The sequence below is a fragment of the Varroa destructor genome, unplaced genomic scaffold, assembly GCF_002443255.2.
Source record: "Varroa destructor unplaced genomic scaffold, Vdes_3.0 BEIS01000002.1, whole genome shotgun sequence".
NCBI classification, from domain to species: domain Eukaryota; kingdom Metazoa; phylum Arthropoda; class Arachnida; order Mesostigmata; family Varroidae; genus Varroa; species Varroa destructor.
Window position 1 is genome coordinate 54,519,644 of NW_019211455.1, and position 22,586 is coordinate 54,542,229.

Here is a 22,586-nt window from a genome sequence, read left to right on the forward strand (position 1 = left end):
AATGTGCCTGTTCTTATTCATGGATGAGTCCGATTTGAGAAAATATATAGAAAAAATAAATAAAATACAAAACTTGACATGTTGGCAGTCGCCACGTAACGACTATCGTTCGTCAAATGCATAGGGATGGTAACGGCTATATGTATTGCAAGAGGCCTTCGCCGGTTACGCAAAAGACGTTGCATCCAAGTATAATATACGGTAGTACATTCTGAGTTATGGCCTGCTGTACCCCTGCACGATGAAAACGCTACTTGCTATGATCATATGGACTCGGTTGGTATTGAGAACATCTGTGTTTTGGGATGATTTAACTTGATATAAATTGCCATTTTTACTGAACGTATATAGAATGTCTTTAAGAAAATTTTTTTCTACACTTTTAAAAGTGTTACGTATTTTAGTTACTATTATACAGATTGTCTTGTTACGTACCTCGTGAAACGTATAATATCATTTTCTGTCTATCGTTTATTGAATAAATAGAGTCAGTAAAAATTAAAGTACATGATACTCCATATTTATGCCTACAAAACAGAATTTCTCAGTAGACACATTTGCAAAGTAACTGACTGTCTAAATAGTACAAATAGGAAAAATAAAGAGGTCTGACTAAAAAATCCGCACTAAAAAACTTGTACCAGATCCCAGAGACACCGTAAGAAAATGAATAATGCTATTTTCAAGAGTTTATTTCCTGTTCCGATCTTGCATGTTTGAATATTAATGTTAAACAAACCAATGATAGAAAACGCATCAACAAAATGTGGACTTAATAGCTATTGGGAATCCAACTAAAAATACGGTCGATCGATAGTAATTTACCCGCTAAATTGTCTTTTTTTTTTTGCCTTTATTAGAGTCAATATGTTTAATATAGAATATTATCTTCTTTGTCTATCTGCATCGAAAGGTGGACTCGAGTCATTCAGGTGACTAAGTACGAGAAAAAAAACAGTCCATTTTCCCTAGTATGATTATCGCTACCAAACTTTATTAATTAAAAAGGTAAGGGAATATTCTTTGACGGGTTCACTGAAGTGACATAACAAAATAGTTTGGGTTGATATCAACCCAGCTAAATAAAACAAGTACAAAAGACCCTTTATTTTACACAAATAGTATAGATGTATGTTTCCGTCGGGGAATTTCAACCATGGCGACCGTTGTCTCCCTTCTGATTTTATCCGATTTTACGCCTTCTTGATTGAAGTTATGCCTTAAGTTGGCGTAGCGTCGTGGACAGTGGGTTGCTGTTAGAACTAAAATGTCGTTAGCGCTGCAGAGGTGACTTAGCACCTAATGTAATTTGGAAACTCAAAATGATTTCGCTGAGAAACTCGCTCGGAAGCAGCGACGCGCGGGCAGCGGATGGCCAACGACGATAAATTCTATCCACGGCAGGGTATTCTGCCTTCCTATTTTAGGAAGTTTGCTATGACGAAATATACTAACTCGATTTGTCGAGTTCTGAAGGTATATAATAATCAGAAAAGGCTTCAAAATCGTTTCCTGGAAATTTTTCGGGTGTTCCAAATTTTGGGGAAGATCCATTTTTAGATATATTGCATAGTCACATCCAAGGAAATTGCTAGAAATAGATGTATGCGATTACTCAGAGCAAAAGTATAGCTACTAACAGTCTTGAATCCAATTGATATTTACGATAATTAGACCTAGATTACGAGTACACAACTACGGGCAGATCTCGACCGAGGGCAAGACTACCTTAAGACCAGGTGCATTGTTTTATTAATGTATCGTATAATATCCCAGTTCTAGGTTCTAGTAATAAATTATGTTTTGTACCAGTACAAGACCGAGTCAAGTAACTGGTTAAGCAAGCGTGTATAAAAAAAATGACGGAATTCATATGCAGTGGACCTATGATCGTTACAAAGCTAAGAGGTATTTAGATAATGCATCTTAGCTTGGTTAAACAAACAAATATTTCTACCTTAAAGATCGTATGTGCCGAGTTGTGTTACTTGATTGTCCACCTAGTATATTTCTCGCAGATCCGTTCATTTTATTGCGTTATTTAGAGATGGTTTTGTAGAAAAGGTCTTTCTACGGTGATGTCATCACGCTTTTCTTTGGACGAACTGTCTCGTCTCGTGTCAGGCATCTTATGAATATCGATCTCATGTAAATTAAAGATACTGGGAGCTTTAAATTTCTGCCAAAATATACTTATATATTGCAATCATCGAGTATCGTCAATGGTTAGAAGGGAAACATTTTTCCGGTCGGTACGAATTTTGTCCTTCAGGATCAACGATACAATATAGATTTACCCCGATGTTCGGACATGTTAAAATGGGAGTAGTACCAATTTATTGGTGTTATGGAAGTATGAATATGTAAGATGTTCAAACTACTCAAAATTCTACATAAGCTACACATATGAGGCTAATCAGCACCTGAAAGTTCGAAAGGAAATTTTTCATGCAGTTTACTTTCAGTGTTTTCTCTGTATATGCATGTTAAAATTATGATGTCTTATTGTAAATAAAGAAAAGAGAGAGAATAATACCGATCCATTTTTATTTCAGAAAAAAATGCCTACTATAGTTGGGGTAGTTGAAAGTGCTCTATGATGAACTTTTCTGTTCGTTTCAATTGAACGAACTCATTGTATTGTCATTTAGAGAACATAAACTGGAAGTCAATAGTCCAAAACGTTATTTGTTAGACTTTAAACTGTGTATATTGATCATAGTTCTCTATTGGATTGATGCGAGATAGATCCAATCTTGTGCAACGGACAAATTTTCATTTAAAACCAGCCGTTCCAACCAATAAGCTGTACGCTTTCCGTTTACTGAATGCTATTTCGCGTAGTAGCTAGATTTAGTTCTACGCACGCTGATGTCGACTATAGCAGGCACGAACTTTCGAGTTCGTGGATTTTTTTATTGGAAATGTAGCATATACAAACATACGATTTTAATATCCTGCCGCTAAAAGGATCTTAGGGCAGGAAATTGCCAGGCTGCGCAATTTACGCTCTTCACCTCTTACTGATTGATGTAAAGGTCACTTGAGTCCTTCGTTAAATTGATATTCATACTGGCTGTGTAGTATGCTCCATGTGTTGTGATAAGTTTCTAATCTAACTAGATGCTTACCGTGTCGAAGGGGTAGTAGCGTTTGCGAGTAAAGCGTCGTACGGTCTGCAGCAAGGTTAAAAAAAGTCGCACATCTTTAGCAGCAACAAATTAAATCATGTAAACGAATTCCCTCCATCACGACGTGGCAATGCTGGCGAAACGTTATTGCGGAACCTCCGTTTTCTTCCCCTTCCGTCGGCCTTCAATGACAAAAGGACCGTCTCGGTTAACACTGGACAAAGGGTGTGTTTCTCATTCGGAGAGTTTTTATGAAAGTAGGATGATGAGGTAGAAGCAGTTTAAATTTTCGTCTTGTAATCAGTGAAGACGTTGGCTTCGCCAGCCAAATCAGCAGGAACACGTCAAAGGGCAGTGAAGAGTATAAAGCATTTGATATTTATACTGGGTGTTTTGTACTCCTTTTACTGCACTCCTTAGGCTGGGCTGGACTAGGCTGAAAATGCGTCGTTCCTTTTTTGTAGGTTTGTAATTTGTAGTTTAGTACAGAACACAAGGCCAGTAGGCAAGGCTATAGGACGATCACAGCTGGTATAAAGGAGCTTTTAGTAGATATAATTTATCTTGTATCTTTCTAGTGTTTATATACCATATAGTATTCTGGGCATTGAACGCTTTTTTTTCTAATAATAAACGTGATTAATAATAATAGTAGTAATAACAATAATAACTGGGTGTTCAGGTCCATATTTAGTTTAAGGTTTGCTGAACTGCTGTAATCGGTCTTCAGAAGCGGTTTTATTGACAGATGTTTTAGGTAACGTACGGATATTGGGGTAGACTTGATGCCTTCTTATATGGAATTAGGTTTGTTTGAACTACTTCGTATAAAATATAGACATTTTTTTCAAAGCAAGGGGTCGAGTCATGTCCTGCTCTGCGACATATATGTGTATACGATCCTTGTGCCTATTTTTCCCGAAAAAAATTATTTTTAGCTCCGTTAGCACGTGTCAGTCACCTATAATTACTTAAAGAATCGAAATTTTTTAATTTTTCACCATTATTATTATTTATTATCAGTGTAAATATTTTATTTTCGTCTAAGTCATTAAATGTCTAGTATATGAGTATAAAAAACATCAAAATTTAGTCTGTGTGATACTATATGTATATATGGTCTTATCAACAACGAAAACACCTGACTGTTTTTCTTCTGTTTGTGTAGTATTGCTTCTCTGCAATTAAACCAAATGTATCGACGTTTACCCATGCGCGTAACAGAAATTGTATCAAAAAGTTGTTCGAGCCATTTGACAACGATTTGACTGCGATATGCAGTGGATATTTCTTGTTGCTTTAACAATTTCCATTTACATATTATCCAGTATTATACATACATAAATCGATAATTTTATGCACCAGATAATACGAGTAAAGCTCTGCCAACGACATAAATTCTGCTAATTCAACTACTTAAAGTTAGTTTCATTTGCCCCTTTATAGAGGTCGCATATCGTTTCACTCGTGTTAGTTACAGAGCTACGTATTTACTTGGTTGACTAGGTAAAGTCGGCTGGGAAAAATAGGCGCAAGGTCTACTATAGGGTAATATATAACCGTACGTCGAAGTCGTCCTTTCTATTACCGTGTATTTTCTTTTCATCTGTGCCAGTGTGGCACCTGATGCGTGACTGCTAGCGACCAGTTTGAGCTACGCGACCACCCGGCTGCGTCCCTTTTACCCATACCCAGTTGAATCGCAAGGCGCCACAACTGTCTGCCTAATCTGATCAGACTATGGTAGTAGATATTTTCCACTAGGAGCACTTCGCAAGCCCAGATGAGTTTACTTATCGATAAAACTTCGAGGTTTTCAGACGAATTCAACTAAATTGCATATCCAGTTTGCTACAGCGGGAAGGTCCACACGTATACGAACGCAAAACGAACGTAGACCTTTTTCTCATGTTGGTTGTTTTCTTCGTCTCTGTTTTTACTTTCCGCTTTTTCCACAAATCGAGCTTCTACTGCGGCATCTGTCGTTGGGACACTCGTTCAGTTCCCGTCAATTGAGTGGGGGGGGAGGGGGGGTAACAACGCAGGTAGGTAAATTTTAACAGACTTAAGGAGACTATTTTGCAGCTTGCGACTGTTTAAAAGTTTCTTCTGTTCTAAGAAATAGAGTGCAACTACGGTAAGCCGGTAAAGTTTATCTATACTGCTCTGTTTTGTCAACAAAAAGTGGGATCAATCGGAATTCTGAATAACGTTCATAAAGATAAAATAATCGTAGTTATACTTATGATCATATGTTCAAACGAAACGTAGCTTCGGTAGACAGGTGTTCAGTGTGTATAGTTTGGACCTACCTATTATAGTTCCTTCATTTGAAGATTAAGATGTACTAAATTTAATTCCAGCAGTCTGTTGGGCCTATATATTGCCACTATAAAGTTAGCCCAGTTTTCAGTAGCCTTTTATTAGAATTTGCAAGTGGCAGGCTTCTGAAAAAAATTATTCCCATTGTAACATTGGCCGCTGTAGTGTTTGGGAAGCGCTTCGTATCTTTAAGGCTTCCTACTACATTGTTTTAGGTTTACTATACAAAAGCCTACTTCCTTTCGATCATACCCATCGTATAATAATCCTTTACTCATATAATACGGACGAAGGAATGCGGGCCGAAACACACCATTGTTTATACATCGGGGACAGATTTTCTAGCCCCCTGTCGGGTCGTTGACGTTCATGTCATCCTATAGCCTGGCTAGGTAATAACAGCAATAACAAGACCAATAGCACCGAGAATTTAATGTACATCATGTCGATATCGATGTCGTATGCCGTCGCCTGCAGAAATATCGCCGCATACATACGTACGCTTCAGAGATTAGTTAATTGCCTGTGGCCGTAGTATCGAACACGCGCCGGCTTGTGAGATCACCCGGCCTCACTGTATGACCAACTCCCATGTAATCTCCATCAGGTCCTGCAAATTCATACAAGTTTCATTGAATGGTTTGCGAGATGGCGAATTAGTAATTTATATATATATATATATATATATATAAATTACTACTAAAACGGGTACCAGGCGTACACTGAGAGTACTTCCGCATATTTTTGTTACGTACGTAATATTAGTGGACAATGTGTCGTGTGCCAAAGAAGGCCTCTTGTTATAATAGATTATTGATTTCCGTTGTTTCTGCAAATATACTACTTGTTCTATTGACAGTTTGAATACCCTGGGAAATGATGGTTACCGTAACTATGAACCCTGGCCCTGGGCATGTTTGTATGTTTTTCGGCTTATGAAAACTATGGTGTTTGTATCCCAGTTCTTTTTTCGTTTGCGAAGCTGTTAACTTTTTTAACACTATGAGTAATTCCAGTATACCTATCGTGTCTGCTAAAATAGCTGATGAGATATATGCACACAATGACAGCTTCCATACGTTATATTGCAGTAGTTTCAATCAACCGAGTAATATATTAAATTAGCCATAAAGCTATACTGATATCAGTGTATTTCACCAATAACTATCTCTAAGAAAAAAGTAAAATTTGTGAAGCATTTTTGCAGAGCCAGTTTCAATAAATAGATCCACGGTTCTTCAAATAGACATAGATATACTTTCTCTGAATTTACTACGAATTGTCTATGAAAATTTTAGTAGAAGGTTTAAAGGTCTCCTTGACTTTTCAACTTCAAGTCTTCTAACTAACGCAGGAAGTTCCGTAGAAAAGCTGGTCTAGCAGAAACAGAAATGAATAACCTTATATTCTAGCTTCTGGCTCATCATAAACTAGCACTTCGTTCGGCAGGCTTTTCTTTTCGTTTATTAGTAGCGGCTTTCACATAGCGGTGACGACCGAATTTACATTTATTGCAGCTTTGGTCGTTGTCTGCCATTGTTTCTCGTGACATTCGGATGGATGGCGTGTTGTGATGTACATATCTTGTGGCTAGAGTTTTTAGCGGATGATTGCTAGGCCGTCTTGCCGCAGACGATGTTGCTGCTATTTCTGGTCACTTGCGGTCCTTCTGCAAGCTTGTTCTGTTTTCGCAAAAACCCATTTACGCAATGCGGCGTTGTTGCTGCTTTGTCATTGTGATCATTGCGGCTGGCTCCACCAGCCGACGACCTGTCACTCACTCACTCACTTGTTTGGTTTAACGAGCAAACGAGTTGGCCTTCGCCGGCTGGTCGTTGCCTTTCGGTTTGTCGTTAAGCTTAAATGTTCTAGGAGATAGATGTAGAAGGTGACGTCTAAACGAAAAACAGAAGCCTGAACCTGAAGAGGCTTCTTTGTCCGTGGTCCTGAGTTGATAATGATACTTAGTAGAGCGTCAGCTGGACTTTGCCTACCTTGCAATTCCTAGATTTTTTTTAAGGCTCGAGCAATGATTTAGCACTCACTCGCCCCACGTCTCGTTCCGTTATCGCCAGGCCGGTTTCGTTGCTATTAATTCTATACGGAAGTATGTCACTATCTGTCTTTGAAGCTTGGGATGATTCTACTTCAGATTAGTGATGGGTGACATTCTAAATGAAAACAGATTATTAGTGCGCTCCTTTCTGACCACCTGAAGCGATGTTCCATTCGATCGTTCCTTAAGATCCACCAATTTATCGGGTATTAAAAAGGTCTAGTGTTACAGTAAGACGATAGGATATTGTACTGAATCACAGATCAGTCTTCAAGTCACTTATATGTGTGGAGGAAAAATACCGTTTTGAGAAATGTGATATTTACGAACCAACCACAAGCTGGCTTTCACTGCACGTAAGTGCGTGCTGAAATCAGTACGTCGGTCCGATTGTTCTACACGTTTCATGTATGCGCGCTACGTGCAAAATATGTGCGTCCTCTTTACTGAGCTTTATATTTTTCATTTAAAGGTTTAGCCCATCTTGGGAGGGCAGAATTTTCGCGATAGTACAATGCTAGGGTTGAAGTCGAAGCACATTCTCGAGTAACTAGTGTATATGTGACTTTAGAAGACTCCGGTAAATTCCTTTAGGTTTCGGTAGCCTGTGTTCGGCTGCGTCTGATTTTCTGTTCAAATATTGGATTTCTGTTTGTTTTGTAACGTAATATCATTTCGTTGTGTCAGCATGGCGTGTTGCATTTAATCACACAATATCACTTAGTTTGGTTGAAGAGGGAAAATCTGTTGTATAGCACAACATTTTAATGAATGACCTTCATTAAATAGACAGCCACTTCAGCTAGGCCGTTATTAGGTCCTTGATCACTTTCGAAAATCTGCTCCCATCAATGGACGACTTAGATGAATCGAAACCAATTCCAAGATATCTATGCTTTACTATCAAGCCTGTGGCTCGAGCGTGCAATATTCGTTGTTGTTAGATTTCTCGTTCAGGAACCCAATACTAACTGGTACGAAAAAACTATAAATGAAATATGCCGCTTTTATACCGGCAGTCTCCTGAGCAAGTAAGGAAACTCAAAATACACTATTCCCTAACTAAATCGAGTTCTTTGAACAACCTAACTTCCAAACAATGAGGCTATGTTTAAATATATATATATATATATATATATATTTTTTTTTTTTTTTTAGTTCACTAGAGTACGCAAGTCCCAACATCAATGTTAATTTTCCACTATCCGACCATTCTCGAACCGAACATCCGAACATTTTGTCAACCTCAGATTGAACTGGTAGTTATAACGGCAAACACCTATTATTCGGTAGTGTTATTTCCATCTGGTACCTTCACTGTTTTATTAATCTATGGCCAAGTCCATGTAGACGAGGCAAGTCAATTTCCTACCTAACTACTAGCTTCTACTGAACAGAAAATCAGTATCGACTTGTTCTCTATATCCTAGTAATTACTCAAAACGCTGTCATATATTTTAATGTCTCAAATATTTACTTAAGCATGCATCTACCCTGTTACCATTATCAGAATGGTGTAGTTATAGTCACAGGAGTAGGAAACACTAAGTTACTACTAGGTTATTTGGATAAATAGAATGTCCTGCTGGTACCAAAACTATAGTCCTGCTTACAACGTTCGTGACTAGTGTCATGCTAGAGCGTGTCTTCGAAGTACCAATGTGTACTTTCGCCGCAGATGATCACCAAGTGACATGTGACACAGCCATCTGCAGCTAATGTCACGGAAAAAAACCATTTAAGGAAAAATGTATGTTTACTTACGAAGATTCAAAGGCATTATCCAAATGCAGCTTATCAACGACTTGTCTACTTGATCTAATTATATATGTATATATATATACATATATAATTGTCGAAACTCTGTTGTTGGGCTACTAGAATTAAGGGAAGTAGCATTGATTCTAGAAGTTTTAGACAATAAGGATGTTCCAAATATAATCTATATGGGCCACTCACTTCTCTTACTGTCAAAGAAGCTTCTGCTGTAAGCGGTCTGGTTAAACAGTTTTTGGCCCATATTGCCCCGCTCCATCAGCGTTGCCTACTCATACAGTCTTACAAAGCAGACGTGTGTTTCTCTGCAACGGTTATATATAAATGTTTATTATTATTACGTATTTCCTTGCTTACGCTAATCGCAGTCGGTTTTAGGGCCTCGATCATCTTATTTACTGGCGTGAAATAGGTGTGAAACAAATCTTCGAAACGTATATTTTAAGCAGAGATCCCTCAACACATTTGAACGTATTATGTTTTTTGGCATTGATTTTGAGTATGATCTCAACTGGAGATCAAGACTCAATCGATTCTTTCTTTAGTTTTTGTTGGATGACAAAATTAAGATATATTTAGTAATGCCAAAAGTATTCTACGGACGATTTACGGCTAGTCTAAGCAAAACCTTAGGTATTGTATGACCTGGCCAGTTTTAGTTATGACCTCGAAATGGGGACAGATTAAAACCTGCCACACTATACCGGTGCCCAAACGTGCATATACAAGCATAGAACAAGTAGGATGACACAGTATGGTGCATTTCCGTCGATTCGCTCCTCATCATAGGCGGATTAAATGCACGTGAGGAAATCCTCTAACCTGATATAGCAGATTGTTGATCTTTGCAAGGAAGGTTTAACGGGCGAGCAGACGCTATTTCTTTTCTCATTTGTCAAAAGCCACGCAACGGATGTCAGCTGAACTGAAGATGTAAACAAGACATCGAATCGATGTGCGCTTAACGGCAAGGCTGCGAGCTAACATGGACCGTTTTAAGGTTCTGGAAAAATCTTTCGCAAAACAACAATGACGTGAGTAAATCAAGTGAGCGTTGTCCTCACCAATAGACTATTGGACATTATCCAGGACGATGGCGGTCGAGATAGGAAATATGTCTCCAAGCTAGCTTAAGCAGGGCTAATTCAATTTTCGCAGATGTATTTGTGTCACAAGTATTCCCTCTTAGCTTAAAGATATAGACATATGTACAATCTTATAGGCATCGTTTCCTTTGAACTTACGAAGCCCAAGGTATATATATATATGTATATACACTATCCCAAATTGTGTTGTCCTATTACATAAACGTTTGCTTGTTCTTTGATCTTTACAACTGCTATATCTAACAGCGGTAACACATATAGACAGTAGGAAGCGAAAGCTGTCTTCTTCGTATGGACGACAATGGGCGGATTTACATCAAGAAATCGTTATAGGTCGTTGCCTCAGTTTGAATCTAAAACAACTAACGAGGCTGTCCCGGCGTGGGAAACATGGTGTACTACATTGTTTCGGCATCGGCTATATAATACAACGTTAAGTCAGTCGGCGGAGCAAGCGCAGGGGTCATCCCGGTTTGAGGTTGAAGAAATTTCTCCAAAGATCCTTAAACAACTATCGAAAGCTCGTCGAGGTGCTAGGTGAGTGAAATCTCAGTGGCTTGTTACTTAATATTGTCTAAGTAATTCTTTTTCTTTTATGGCATGCGCAAACGTACATATGTATGTACGAAAAGAAGGCTTTCATTAGGAATATTCTATCCTTTAAAAAAGAAAGGACATTCATCTCACTCAATTTCGAAGCGCGTACTGCTGACAGAGGTGAGCAAATAAATAGTTCAATGCGTCCTGCAATATGCCTCGTTGTGGTCATCTTTTTGAACTTCGGCTACTCTCTATGACTGTGTCTCCCTACCATTTGTTTCTACCCTTTATTTGCTGGATATGAGTGGATTAATGCCACGGAGATACATCATCGAAATCTTCTTCTCGCTTGGAGCGACCGTATTCCGGGCAAATAGTTTTTTGTTTTTGATATTTTTCATTTTAGCACTCTTTGTAATATCTTTTTTATAAACACATTCTTTCTACTAGGAATTTGACCGGGGTGGGTCTTATCAAAGTCATCTGAAAATGGTTCTTTTTTAACAGACTTGGTAAATCGTATGGCCGCTATACAAGCAGCTATTAATTAATTTAACCAATAGTGCTGTAATTTTTTGTTCCCTATTCTTTTATTTCGTACCTTATTTTACTACTTATTAGCTTCTGGTCATAACTTTTGACCGAATACTCCCACAGAGAGATAATAGGCATTAGATTGACCAGTAGACAGACTCGTTCCCGAACGGAAACATTCGTGTTACAGAACCTGACTCACTGTTCTCAGAACGAGAGCCTCAGACGAGCACCTTACCTCTGTTGGGTTACGTTTTCACTTAATGGCCAAATTTGTCTATTTTAATCTGAATTGAAGGTAACGCATTGGATAGGAAAGCTAAAAAAAAAGATTGCTTAATTTTATTAACTCGGTAGGATTAAAATCCGTTATTTATTTAAACCGATCTATTTTGTTTGAGCATGGCATAGCTTTAAATGTCTTAGGCGATTTTTTCCAATTTACTCGTGGTTACATCTAATGAATCGCCATGTTGACACTATTTGATTATAGCATTCGTTTATTTATCACTGCATATGTCCTTTTATTCGAAGTTAGTGCAATTTTGTAATAATAATTTGCGTTAGGTACACGGAAAAGCCCTGTAACATGTAATGACTATCACGTGGTACTTTTGGCTAAAATGTATAAGCCTCTAGGGCAATATATATATATATATATATATAAACAACTTTATTTGTTTCAAAGGTTCAAGGACGGTCTTGTTATGCTACTTGGAAGTGATGGCGCAGTCAAAGCGCATTTGAAGGTGCTCTTCGCAGCATGTTGGTACTTTAGTAACGTACCACAGTATTCCTACTGCTACCTGAACGGCTTTACGAAGAAAGGCTTAACTGATCTCGTTAACTTTATTTACCACAATGAACTTCCAAGCAATGTTGAACAATTGCTCGGTCTGAATCAGCTGGCAGAACACATTCGCTATAAGTTTCTTGCGGCACAAACTAGCAAGCTCCTAATCGAGCAGTACGAAGCTGAAGGAAGGGGTGACCAAGCATTACCAGGCCTACTCAACTTGACGAAAAAATTTAGCTTGCCGACCTTGTATGACCATTTGTGTGTAGCCTTGGCTCGATACACTCAGGTTCCGTCAGTCCTGCTCAGAGTTAGCCCGGCAGTTCTGACTGATGTTCTAGTTCAGGACTGTCTGGCAGTCGACGACGAGGACCAGGTAGCGTCCCTCGTAAACAAATTCTACCACCTGCATCCTGAGTATAGCTCGACCGATGTGGCCAGTTGTGTAAGATACAATTTTCTATCAGAGAGTGCTAAACGGTGGTTCGATTTCGAATCAGGTATTGTGTGGGCACCTCGACATGCCTATACAGGCCATTACCTTTCCGTAAATTTGCATGTTCGTCGAGACAGAGTTAAAATAGCATGTATTCTAATCATTGATCGCGTATCGCCTGGTCGACGCCCCATAACAATCTGTACTATCGAAGATTCCTCGGGCTATGATACCGTGTCCAATTCGTGCGTGCGACCTCGACTTGACCACGTTGCGGGAGCTAAAGAAGCCGCCGAATATCGAAGTGCAGTCCACATCGCTTCTGTAACCAGTCGTCGACTGCTTTTCGTCCGTCTGGGCTCAACTGTTCTCCGGGTCGATCTTTACGCCAACGCATGCCAAGTACTATCGAGGGATATAGCTGAATTCTACGTAACTTCCGAAGGTCTTGTAAAAACAGTCAACAGACTGAATGGGAAAGAAACTCTAATCACATCCCGAGCTCACACAGTAATGGCGGCACTTCTGGTGACACCCTGCGATAGGCTTGTGGTCAAACTTGACATTGATTATATGAATGGGAAAATGGACAATAGCTATACTAATAACAGTATTTGCGCTATTGACAACAAAAGCAACGATTGCAATAGAGATGAAGACCCCCTCCTAGTGACGTTCACAGCGGCTGCGAATTGATGACGTTTTTTCTTTTTGCCTAGACGGTTAAAAGCTAGTTTCGACTTTTGAAGTTATACGTAACGTGCTAATATACATAACTATTGTCCCTGTTTAATAGGCGCAAACTGAACAAACGACGTATTGATTCCAAGTATTGATCAATATTGTTAAGCTAATTCTAGAAATTATGTCCAAGTTAAAACCACTCAATAGAATCTAGTTAGGGGAACTCTATGGCAATTGGCTATATATTTGTGTTTATGGAACCGATAAGAATAGATGGTATTTGTTAGTTAACTTTTGAACGAACTCTATACTACCACTATACGTTTAACTATACGTTTTTCAATAAAAGCTACGTGCTTAAAGTGTGTTTGCGTCTCTATTGTCTATTCTGTATTAAAGTGCTCGCTCGAAAAGGCGGAATGGAGTAGATGTATGGCGTTAAATGGTGGTAAAACAATGGCGTATCCAATCTAGAATAGAAACACGTTTCGGTAACGATCATATCATTAACAATATTAAAAGTCTAATGTGGTAGACAAATTTCAATGAATATAGCCTTGTCTGAGCTTAGATAGCAATGCGTTGTATGTCAGACATGGTCTGAGATATAATTTATGTAAGATATGGTAGTTTGGCCTATCACTATGTTCCTAAGGAACTGCTACCGCTAACAACCATAACAATTTATTTGTCGTTATTTATGTAATAAATAACGTGCAATATACATACAAAAGTACTTTTTTTTTAATTCTCATATATAAAAGCTATTTAAATTAACAATATGGTTAGCATATAGTTCTAGCATGTTATACAGGGGTATCTACGATTCAAGTTATCTTCTGCAGGAATTGAAAGAAGGCGGACGCCTACCCAAAAGTAACTTGTATTCTTTAAAAAGTTACGATTAAACAAGCATAGACACTACCATTTGTCATTGCAAAGCATAATACGATAAAGATGGAAAAGACGCTTCATGAATGTGAAGCGAAAAAAATGTACGTGATCGCGCGTGGATGTGACGGGGGTTGCAATTTCGGTCGACAATTATTCATTGAGTCTATACTTCAAGTCGATGGAGTACAGTAGATTTTTATTGTACTGTGAACTAACTTCAATGCTATCCTAGTTCATAATTATTTTTTAGATGAATTATCCAGCCAAACGGATTATAACTTAGTATAGACATTTAACGTTCTAATTTCTGATGCGCTACGGGTGTCACCCCCCGACGGTCATGTACGTTTAATATAACCACCATCCATTGCGACTGAGGCTTCGATTCGCAGCTCAAACTACTCACTAATCATTTTCAAAATATTCGTACCTTCTTTCATCCGTAAATAAGCATACATCAAGCGATAAGACAGAAGTAAATCCAATAACTTAAGCGAAATTTTACGATTCTAAAGATCTAAAAAAACTTGAAACAGCCAACAAGTGCGAAAAATTGACAATGGGGATAAAAAGTGTCAAAGACGAATCGTGAAAGTCATTTAAGCGACCCAACTGATAATCGGCATTCCCCTCTCCAAAACGTATGTTCTAAGCCATTTTTTCCTAGGTCGTCAAATCTTCCTCGGATTTTTTAGGAACCTCATGCGAATTGGCCATATCGCCTAATAATTTATTAGATTATTATTATTTGTTACTATTTCGGTGTAAGTTCGTCCAGTGCAAAGAGACTGGATAAAAGTTGATGGTTGTTCAAATAACGAAAAGGACACGCCGTTTTCGGCCGTACCACCGCACTACGTGGACCGTTAGAAAGTTGAATACACTTCCTGCCAATAGGTCCTTACGTCTAGATCTTATCCAGAACAATATTTGTTGCCATCCTGGCAATGGTGTTTTTTTAGCCCCTGGGGTGTTGTCTACTATACTATAGTATTAGCCAGCGATAGCAAAACTGCTATCATTTTCTGCCACCTTCTTGCCTAAATCTCTATCACTCCCTTGAAACACCTGGGCAGCCCCCCGTAGTCACTAGTGATAAGGATGAGAAACAGTGAGTGCAGCCGCCGGCCGAAATGCTGAAGATGGAAGAAAACCAATATCGGCGTGACTTGAGTCTTTTTCTGAGAATTCCGATCACGAACACAATACACGATCGACCGGGGGCAACGTGTCTGACACACGAGTTCATCCTTTCTAGTGAATGCTTACCCCACCGGAAAACCTCTAGGTTTTCCTTACTCTCGTTTTCCGTCAGTGCAAGCGTTCGGTCCCTCCATTTTCATGGACGTACCATACTCGATTAGGACGGTATTTGTACGAGAAGAGTCTCTGTTGCTTCTAGAACCGAGATACCAATTGTCAATTAATGGTGCTAGTGTCTGGCTCCCAATCACGGAGTTCCATGAACTTTATTTGCGTGGCCGGAGCGAGGCGGCTTTGTAACGTTGTGGAAAAAATGTAGGCTGGCATGGTACTAATTATACGCCAATGACCAATTATGGTGTAGCAAGTATCGTCGGCTATGCGAAGTAATACGGTATGTATAAGCTCATCTCGAGCTGGATTAAGCTATTGTACACTCCGTAAATAGCGTAGGGTTTAAGCGTCGTAGGAAAAAACATAACTGCAGTTAGTAGTTTCAAAGGCATACTTCTTGTGCTCGCTTGGGTAATCGAATCTTTACGGTTATCCGAGATACATGTGAAGCGCCGGATTAAATACGAGTCTGTTTTAAATGTGTCTCTCACTGAGGCCCAAAAGGGGCGCGAAGTGTTTGAAGGAAATACAGGAAACTGAGACAGCCTCTGGCCAGTCGATAAGTACTATTAAATATAGGCTTGTAAACCACGCGTTTGTTTTCCGCTAAATAATCTTCAAACCCATGTTTACATTATAATTACCATTATATTATTATATGCTATTTTTTATATATGGTTAGATAACAATTACATGCATGCCTACGGTTCTCAACAGTAAATGTTCTTTTGTGCTGTTTCACGTTTATCATCTCGTTTCTTTGCGATATATTAAATGCTTGGCCATCTTTACGCCTTCTGCTACGCCTTTCGTACAAGGACGAAACAGAATCTAACATAGATTTGTGTAATGTTCCAAAAATGCAGAGGCTATCACGACAAAGCACGACCTTCGAATTTTGATTTGATGAAGAAGCCCGTTTCAAATCATGCGCACATCGTATTTGTCCGCCATAGTTCTCGTTGTTTGTTTCTGGAAATTTACCAATTGATACCTATCGATGTTCGATACGCTTTTTTTCTAGAATGTTTCCGGAACGTCTCTAATTAATGAACCGTTTTATTTTACGGCGGCCGAACTGAGCGTCAAAGCTAAAGGTGGCGTCCACTTCCTGGACACCGTTTGTGCTGGAAGGCAGCGGTAATATACAACAATAGCGATCAATTATTAAAGGTCAAATCTGTATGGTACGGATGCTGTTTTTTAAAAAAAAATCAAACTCATCGTAACACTCCGATAGTTTCGTTCTTCCACCCTTCTAAGACTGTTTTAGTGTCATTCCGTTGTTCCAGGGCGACGTAGCCTGGAAAGGTTGAATGTTTAGTGCCAGCTAACCACGTCGAGCTACGCTCTCTGAAAAACCTGAAAGGCTAAGGTAGAAAAACGAAGCAGTGTCTTTGTTAAGATAAGGCCCAGAAGACAAAGGGCACATAGCTGTTTAACATGTGCATATCGTTTTCATCATACCACCGTCGCCTGAACCCGTGCGTTGAACAGTGCTGATAACTTCTAGTGCTCAGGGTATCTAGCACAAACTGTAATTTCATCAATCTACGAAAGCCATACAGGCGAGCTAAACGAGCGTAGACGAAAACTCCCTATGCATGTATAATGTGAAGAACTTGCTTCAAAACTTACTTTTTGTTTCTAAATAGGCTGGTCCATTCGTTTTTGCTAAATGGTCCTAAATGTAGACCTCAGCTAAGGCAACCTTTTTGATTCTGGCACAGAGCACCCTAGACGATGTACAAAGGCCTATCTACTACTGGTAAGCAGAAGGACTTCATATTGAGCCATTGATTATCTGAACTGCGTCTAGAACGTAGAGACATACAAATTTCATAGATAGTTCTCATGATTTTAATTTTAGTTATTCTTTAGTTACGCATATTGCTTGAATTTGAATTGAATTTTACTGCTTTTCGAGCTAGAGATACACTGATATTATGGGTGGCTAGAACGGACCGAGATGATTATCTAATTCGTTCTTAATTTTATTGTTACAGTATAGCAAATGTATGTTTACCACTAAATAATACAGAGCAAATTTTCTCAGAGAGCAAAAAATAGCTTTTACAATAGAACACTATTTTGAGTATGTCAAATATGTCCGAGAGAAAAACAAGTACGAGTTCCCGTATACGAGGTGTGAAGTTTTAGAATGATTAAAGCCGTCCGGCTGTAACTTTAGGCTGATTTTTGGGACCTTATACGATTGATAAACATCACTAGCCTAGATGTCGCATTCTGTTAAATGTTGGTAAGGAACGCTTAATGCGAACTAGCTAAGGAACCGGTTTCTAAAAAAGTAAACTTCGTTAGGTGTTTTAGGGGTTTCTTCACAATGAATAGTGTTTTTATTATCAATAGGCCTCCAAGTAATACGACTGCATCGGTTTACAGGCGTCTAACGGCCCTAAATTTAGCCTAAACCCTCCTCCCTGAAGTGTTATTTGGTATGGCCACTTACTGTTAAAGTTTTAAGTAGTTCATGGGTGTATTGATCATACGAAAGCATCGAACGGGCGTGATCTTAACGGTCAACAGTAGCATCGAATCGATGAGGCTATTCAGCAAATATTTCGAAACGGTCCTATAGAGAAGTGATCTGAAGAACTTGTGTTATGAGCCAAACACAGGCGTTCTTGTTCAATTAGGGACGACGTTTTGCCTTCCAGCCGGAACTAGCTTGCAACACCAAACGACTGGCACACTTAGTAAACAAACAGGTCGTAAATACCCCAAAAAAGTGTTTGGGTGTCGCCCATCACAATGGCAGGTCGTAACAGTGCTGTCGCGTGTAAACTACAGTGACATTTCAGCAGACGTATTTGTTTAAAGGAGACACTGAAAGAAACTTTGAAGAAAAATCCCCGGTGAAAAATCGAATGTTAGCGCTTTTTTTTTTTTGTTCAAATAGAAACATTGTCACATTGTGTCAATATATCCACATTAGCGTAGCAACAAACGTTTTTGGCCCTATCTCTCTACCAATATCCTTGTCGAATACGCATGCTTCGTTGGTACACCGCTTTAGTATTGAAATGACTACGTCCGGATTCTATGTCTGGTACCGCCGTTCGACATTTTATTAAGTCGTTGGCTCCTGCACAAACACTTTGAATATTTAATCGATTCATTCTAATTTCTACGAGTAAAAACATTTTATATTTCCAAAAACAACGCCAGGATAATTTGACAAAAGTACTTATTCAAGCCTTATTCATGTATTCGATTGTTCAGAATTTATACCTACCTTCCCTCAGCACAGCAAACAGCAATTAAATATCGTCGTTGCACTATAGCTAAAATAACAACAACAACAACAACAACAAGACAATAGCGACTATTAAATCGATACCCTATAATTTAAAGCCATTTATTTATGTTGTCCTAAACTTGGTCAGCTCGTACAGCATAAGTCTGGTGTACATAATGGGCGTTATTAGTTGAAATAGTCATAGGATGCTTATAAAGCCAGGCTTCGAAACAGGTATTGGAGAATCTGTCATAAAGAATAATAGAGATAGTTGCCAGATCCTTTGACCACCAAACAAGTGCTATTCCTTCGATAGAAAAAATTAATTTTTAATTGCTCAGAGGTCGCCAAGCTACATCGTGTCCTCAACATGAACCAGTTCCTTTCAGCTGTGAAAAAAAAAGGACACCGGAAAGGATAACCATACGCCAGTTGTCGCTGTCATCCCTGATACGCTGAGCTGGCTCGACGGAATGTACCACTGTGTCAAGTAAGTCGCGCTCGTGTGCTCAGAATTTTCCATGTATGAAGGAACCAGAAAATGTGCATCCATGTTGGGTGGCATATAGGCACTTTCTTTCTTTTTCAGTCTAGCCATGTGTAAAACCCACGTCTAATCATGAACGAGAGAGAAGTTACTACAGGGAACGTGCTTTATTCGTATAAAAAAAAGCGCTAGGAAGCGGTCGTGGGGCCCGGGAGGGCAGGCGACTGGATGTCCGTTGTCGAAACTGATTATTTAACAGCTGAGCTAAATAGGAATGGAATACTATCTTCTGCACTCTGTCTAGGTTGCCTCTTTTCGATTGTCCTGCTGGACGAAAAGGTGACTCGGGATAACGTCGAGTTTGAGTTGATAATCCTTGCAGTTGTGCAGTCCAGCCGCGACGCGAACCGACCCCCGCATACATGTGGGAAAGAAGACTTTGGAACCACTGGACAGCAAACAGTAATATTGTGCAATAATTTTGCTGCAAGTTGAACTTTAATTGTGCTCCACTTTTGTAACTTAACTTAGCAAGTTATAGCGTGGAGTTTTATGCTGAATAAACGCAGGTTAAATTTAAACGCGCCTGAGATATTCATTGTCTAAGTTTAAGCATTTCTATATTTCTAGTTGTAGTAACCTAACACAGTGTAACTCTTGTTTCGATTTAGTAAATAGAGTAGATGTTTCAAGTTTTAGTTCCGATACTGCCGTTATCGTTGTCGTTAAAAATGAAATTACGTTACAGAGGAAACAGGAGGCAAACGCTTAAAGGAAACCAGACGTAGGCAGACGATCGGTACCGTGGTCCGAGACTATATCAATATCGTATATGCTAGTTATCTGAAAAGGGAACCATTAGTAGAATGATGATCTTAAGTGCTTCGATTTTTATATACGCTACTTAACCCGTTATCCTCAGACGGGCGACTCCTGCCAGCACAAAATGGAATGCGTCTATGACCGACTTTGAAATATAGGCCCTCAAGTTTGGTAGTCAAAATACCTTACCACTCCATTGTCCCTGGGACGCGAGTCGTAGTTTTTTTTACATAATAACTTCCTTTATTTGTACAAATTGTATAGTGCTTGTATGTGGTTTCTCATATGCGCACCTTGTGACGTCTAGTGTACACTTAGAATTTCCAATAAGCATTAAGGGACCCTAGGAGAATTTTATCTTAACAACTAATTGATAACGTATAGGTAATCATAATTAGATAGAGATTTTATGTAAATCGTTGTAAGCGTCAACCTACTGACCTCGCCCAATATTATGCATAGGTACTGCAATATATATTCATTGTATGTAGCTAGTGTGTTTGTTTTTTTGCATAAGTCTTTGTAGTCACACGAATTTGACAGAGATTCCAACGCTCGGATGTCCTTTTAGGCCAAACGATTGTCCAGGCTCTGTGACTCCAACAAGGTTAACCCCCGCTGTAATCATCACACTCTATCTAATTCTGACCTCTTTTAGCCTGAGTATCCAATCTGTCAGAGCTTTTGTGGCTAACAGACAGACCGTCTCTATGAGTTCTGTACGAACCAGTCACTATCTGACGACTTTATCTTGCTATAGTGAAAGCAGGAGGTCATAATGTGCGGATGCACCGACATCAGTGAACCGCTATAGGAAAGCGGATGAACGAGACCTACTGGCACTAGTCAGCAGAGGCACCCGATAAGAGATGGGAAATTCTGGCCGACCGTTTCGCCAAAAGCAGGGAGAAAGGTAGCAACAGTGGCAAAGGTCCCGCGAGGAAAAATGATGTCCTGAAAACCTGACGACCAGTCATACAGTGAGGCAGCGCATATAAGGTAAGCTGAAGAAAAACTCCATTCAGCCAAGTGGTGGTTATGGTTAGCCAAAGCTTCGTCAAATCAGGTTGAGATAGAGGAGAAGATGGAGCTGTATGATTGCTCCGTGTCCTAACTGGGACGGAATGACAGCCAGAGCAACCGCAGAGGCCAAGCTTGAACCGGACGGAACTCGTTTAAATTCAAGATACGTAGTAGAAGCAGCTTAATGAACAGTTGGAAGCGGCAAACCGCCGTTTTGTGCACCCGTTGGGGTAATGATAGTACGCGGAGAAAAGGGGTGAGGCTAAGCGAAATCCGATTCAACCTTAATGCACAGTTATATTGCAGCTTTATGTGCTGGAAAAGTTAAAAAAAAAAAAGCTGCTTAGGTAGACAGACGATGGCGACGAAGGAGTAAAAAAGGCACTGAACGCCGGCGGGTAAGTACGCGACAATTATTCCTATCACAATGGATTAGTTCGTCAATGGCTCCATTGATGTTTGTGCACGGTGCCATGACGGACTCAAACATACGAGCATAACCCAAGAGATATTGTGTGGAATACTAAAGTTGGGCGGTTGGCTCGTACGACCTATGTGAAAGTTTGGCACATACGATGAATTGCAAAGGAAATTAGAATCACTATGATGAGAAGAGCCAAATATTGGTAAGGCTATTAAGCCCTACGTAAGAATAAGTGAAGCATAAATAAAGTTCTTCAAGCTGTAAACGAATAAATAACACTTTATGAATACCGGAATGAAGAGGAAAATACAAATTTCTGGTAGGTGTTATTCTATCCTATAATAATAAAGATACTAATTATTGCTCTTCAATAATGTGGACGAATAGCTGGCTTGGATGGACACATCTAACTAATCTTCAACAATGTAAAATTAACATGAAAACAACTCAATGGAGGTAGTAATGTATTTCTGTGAAACGAATATTGGTATATAAAAACACTTTCTCGTAGACAATCATAGTTTGTTAACGACGGTGTGCCAATGGTAGTATCAATGCAATTTGTCATTGTAAGACCCTTCTAATCTCTATATCCATCACAAGTGGTTTAAAATTATCGCGTCAAAAATATCGTTTCTCGATGTGAAGAATTCAAAATTTTTTTGTGGCTCTAGTATTTTATTTATGTATGCCATTATGAAGCACCGTTGGGGCCCCATGGTGTTTGGTGCTTCGTAACAGCGATTTACCGTTCAGAGATTAATTATCAGTTTGTTTACTACCTTGGGTAAAATACTATATATAGTTACCCGTTTTTCCCATGTGAATTATGAGAAGCCATACTTCATAACTATTTAAAAATGTCTCCCTGGCAAGCTTGCATACCTTCAGAACGGAGAAAAATTAGCTTTAACTAACAACGAACCGCAATGGAAGCATAGCAGTTACTTCCTAATGTGATGTTATATGCGGGATTGGC

The 22,586-nt window shown here is 39.2% G+C and overlaps 1 protein-coding gene and 1 long non-coding RNA gene across 3 annotated transcripts; one reads left to right on the forward strand and one right to left on the reverse strand.

The window, feature by feature from the left end:
• Window positions 1-2,530: 2,530 nt before the first annotated feature.
• On the reverse strand, window positions 2,531-7,902 carry LOC147758010 (uncharacterized). Of its 2 annotated transcripts, none has more exons than XR_015321093.1 (2): window positions 6,960-7,902; window positions 2,531-6,063 (listed from the first exon to the last, which is right to left on the reverse strand). It is a non-coding gene; the product is annotated as an uncharacterized LOC147758010 (long non-coding RNA). The 2 variants fall into 2 exon arrangements; XR_015321094.1 differs by having other exon boundaries at window positions 6,854-7,902.
• A 2,279-nt stretch (window positions 7,903-10,181) lies between these two features.
• On the forward strand, window positions 10,182-13,756 carry LOC111244568 (uncharacterized). Its single transcript, XM_022791796.2, has 3 exons — window positions 10,182-10,319; window positions 10,638-10,928; window positions 12,154-13,756. The coding sequence occupies exons 2-3, from the start codon at window positions 10,693-10,695 to the stop codon at window positions 13,391-13,393; spliced, it is 1,476 nt and encodes a 491-aa protein (XP_022647531.1). The 5' UTR covers window positions 10,182-10,319; window positions 10,638-10,692; the 3' UTR covers window positions 13,394-13,756.
• The last annotated feature ends 8,830 nt before the right edge of the window (window positions 13,757-22,586 follow it).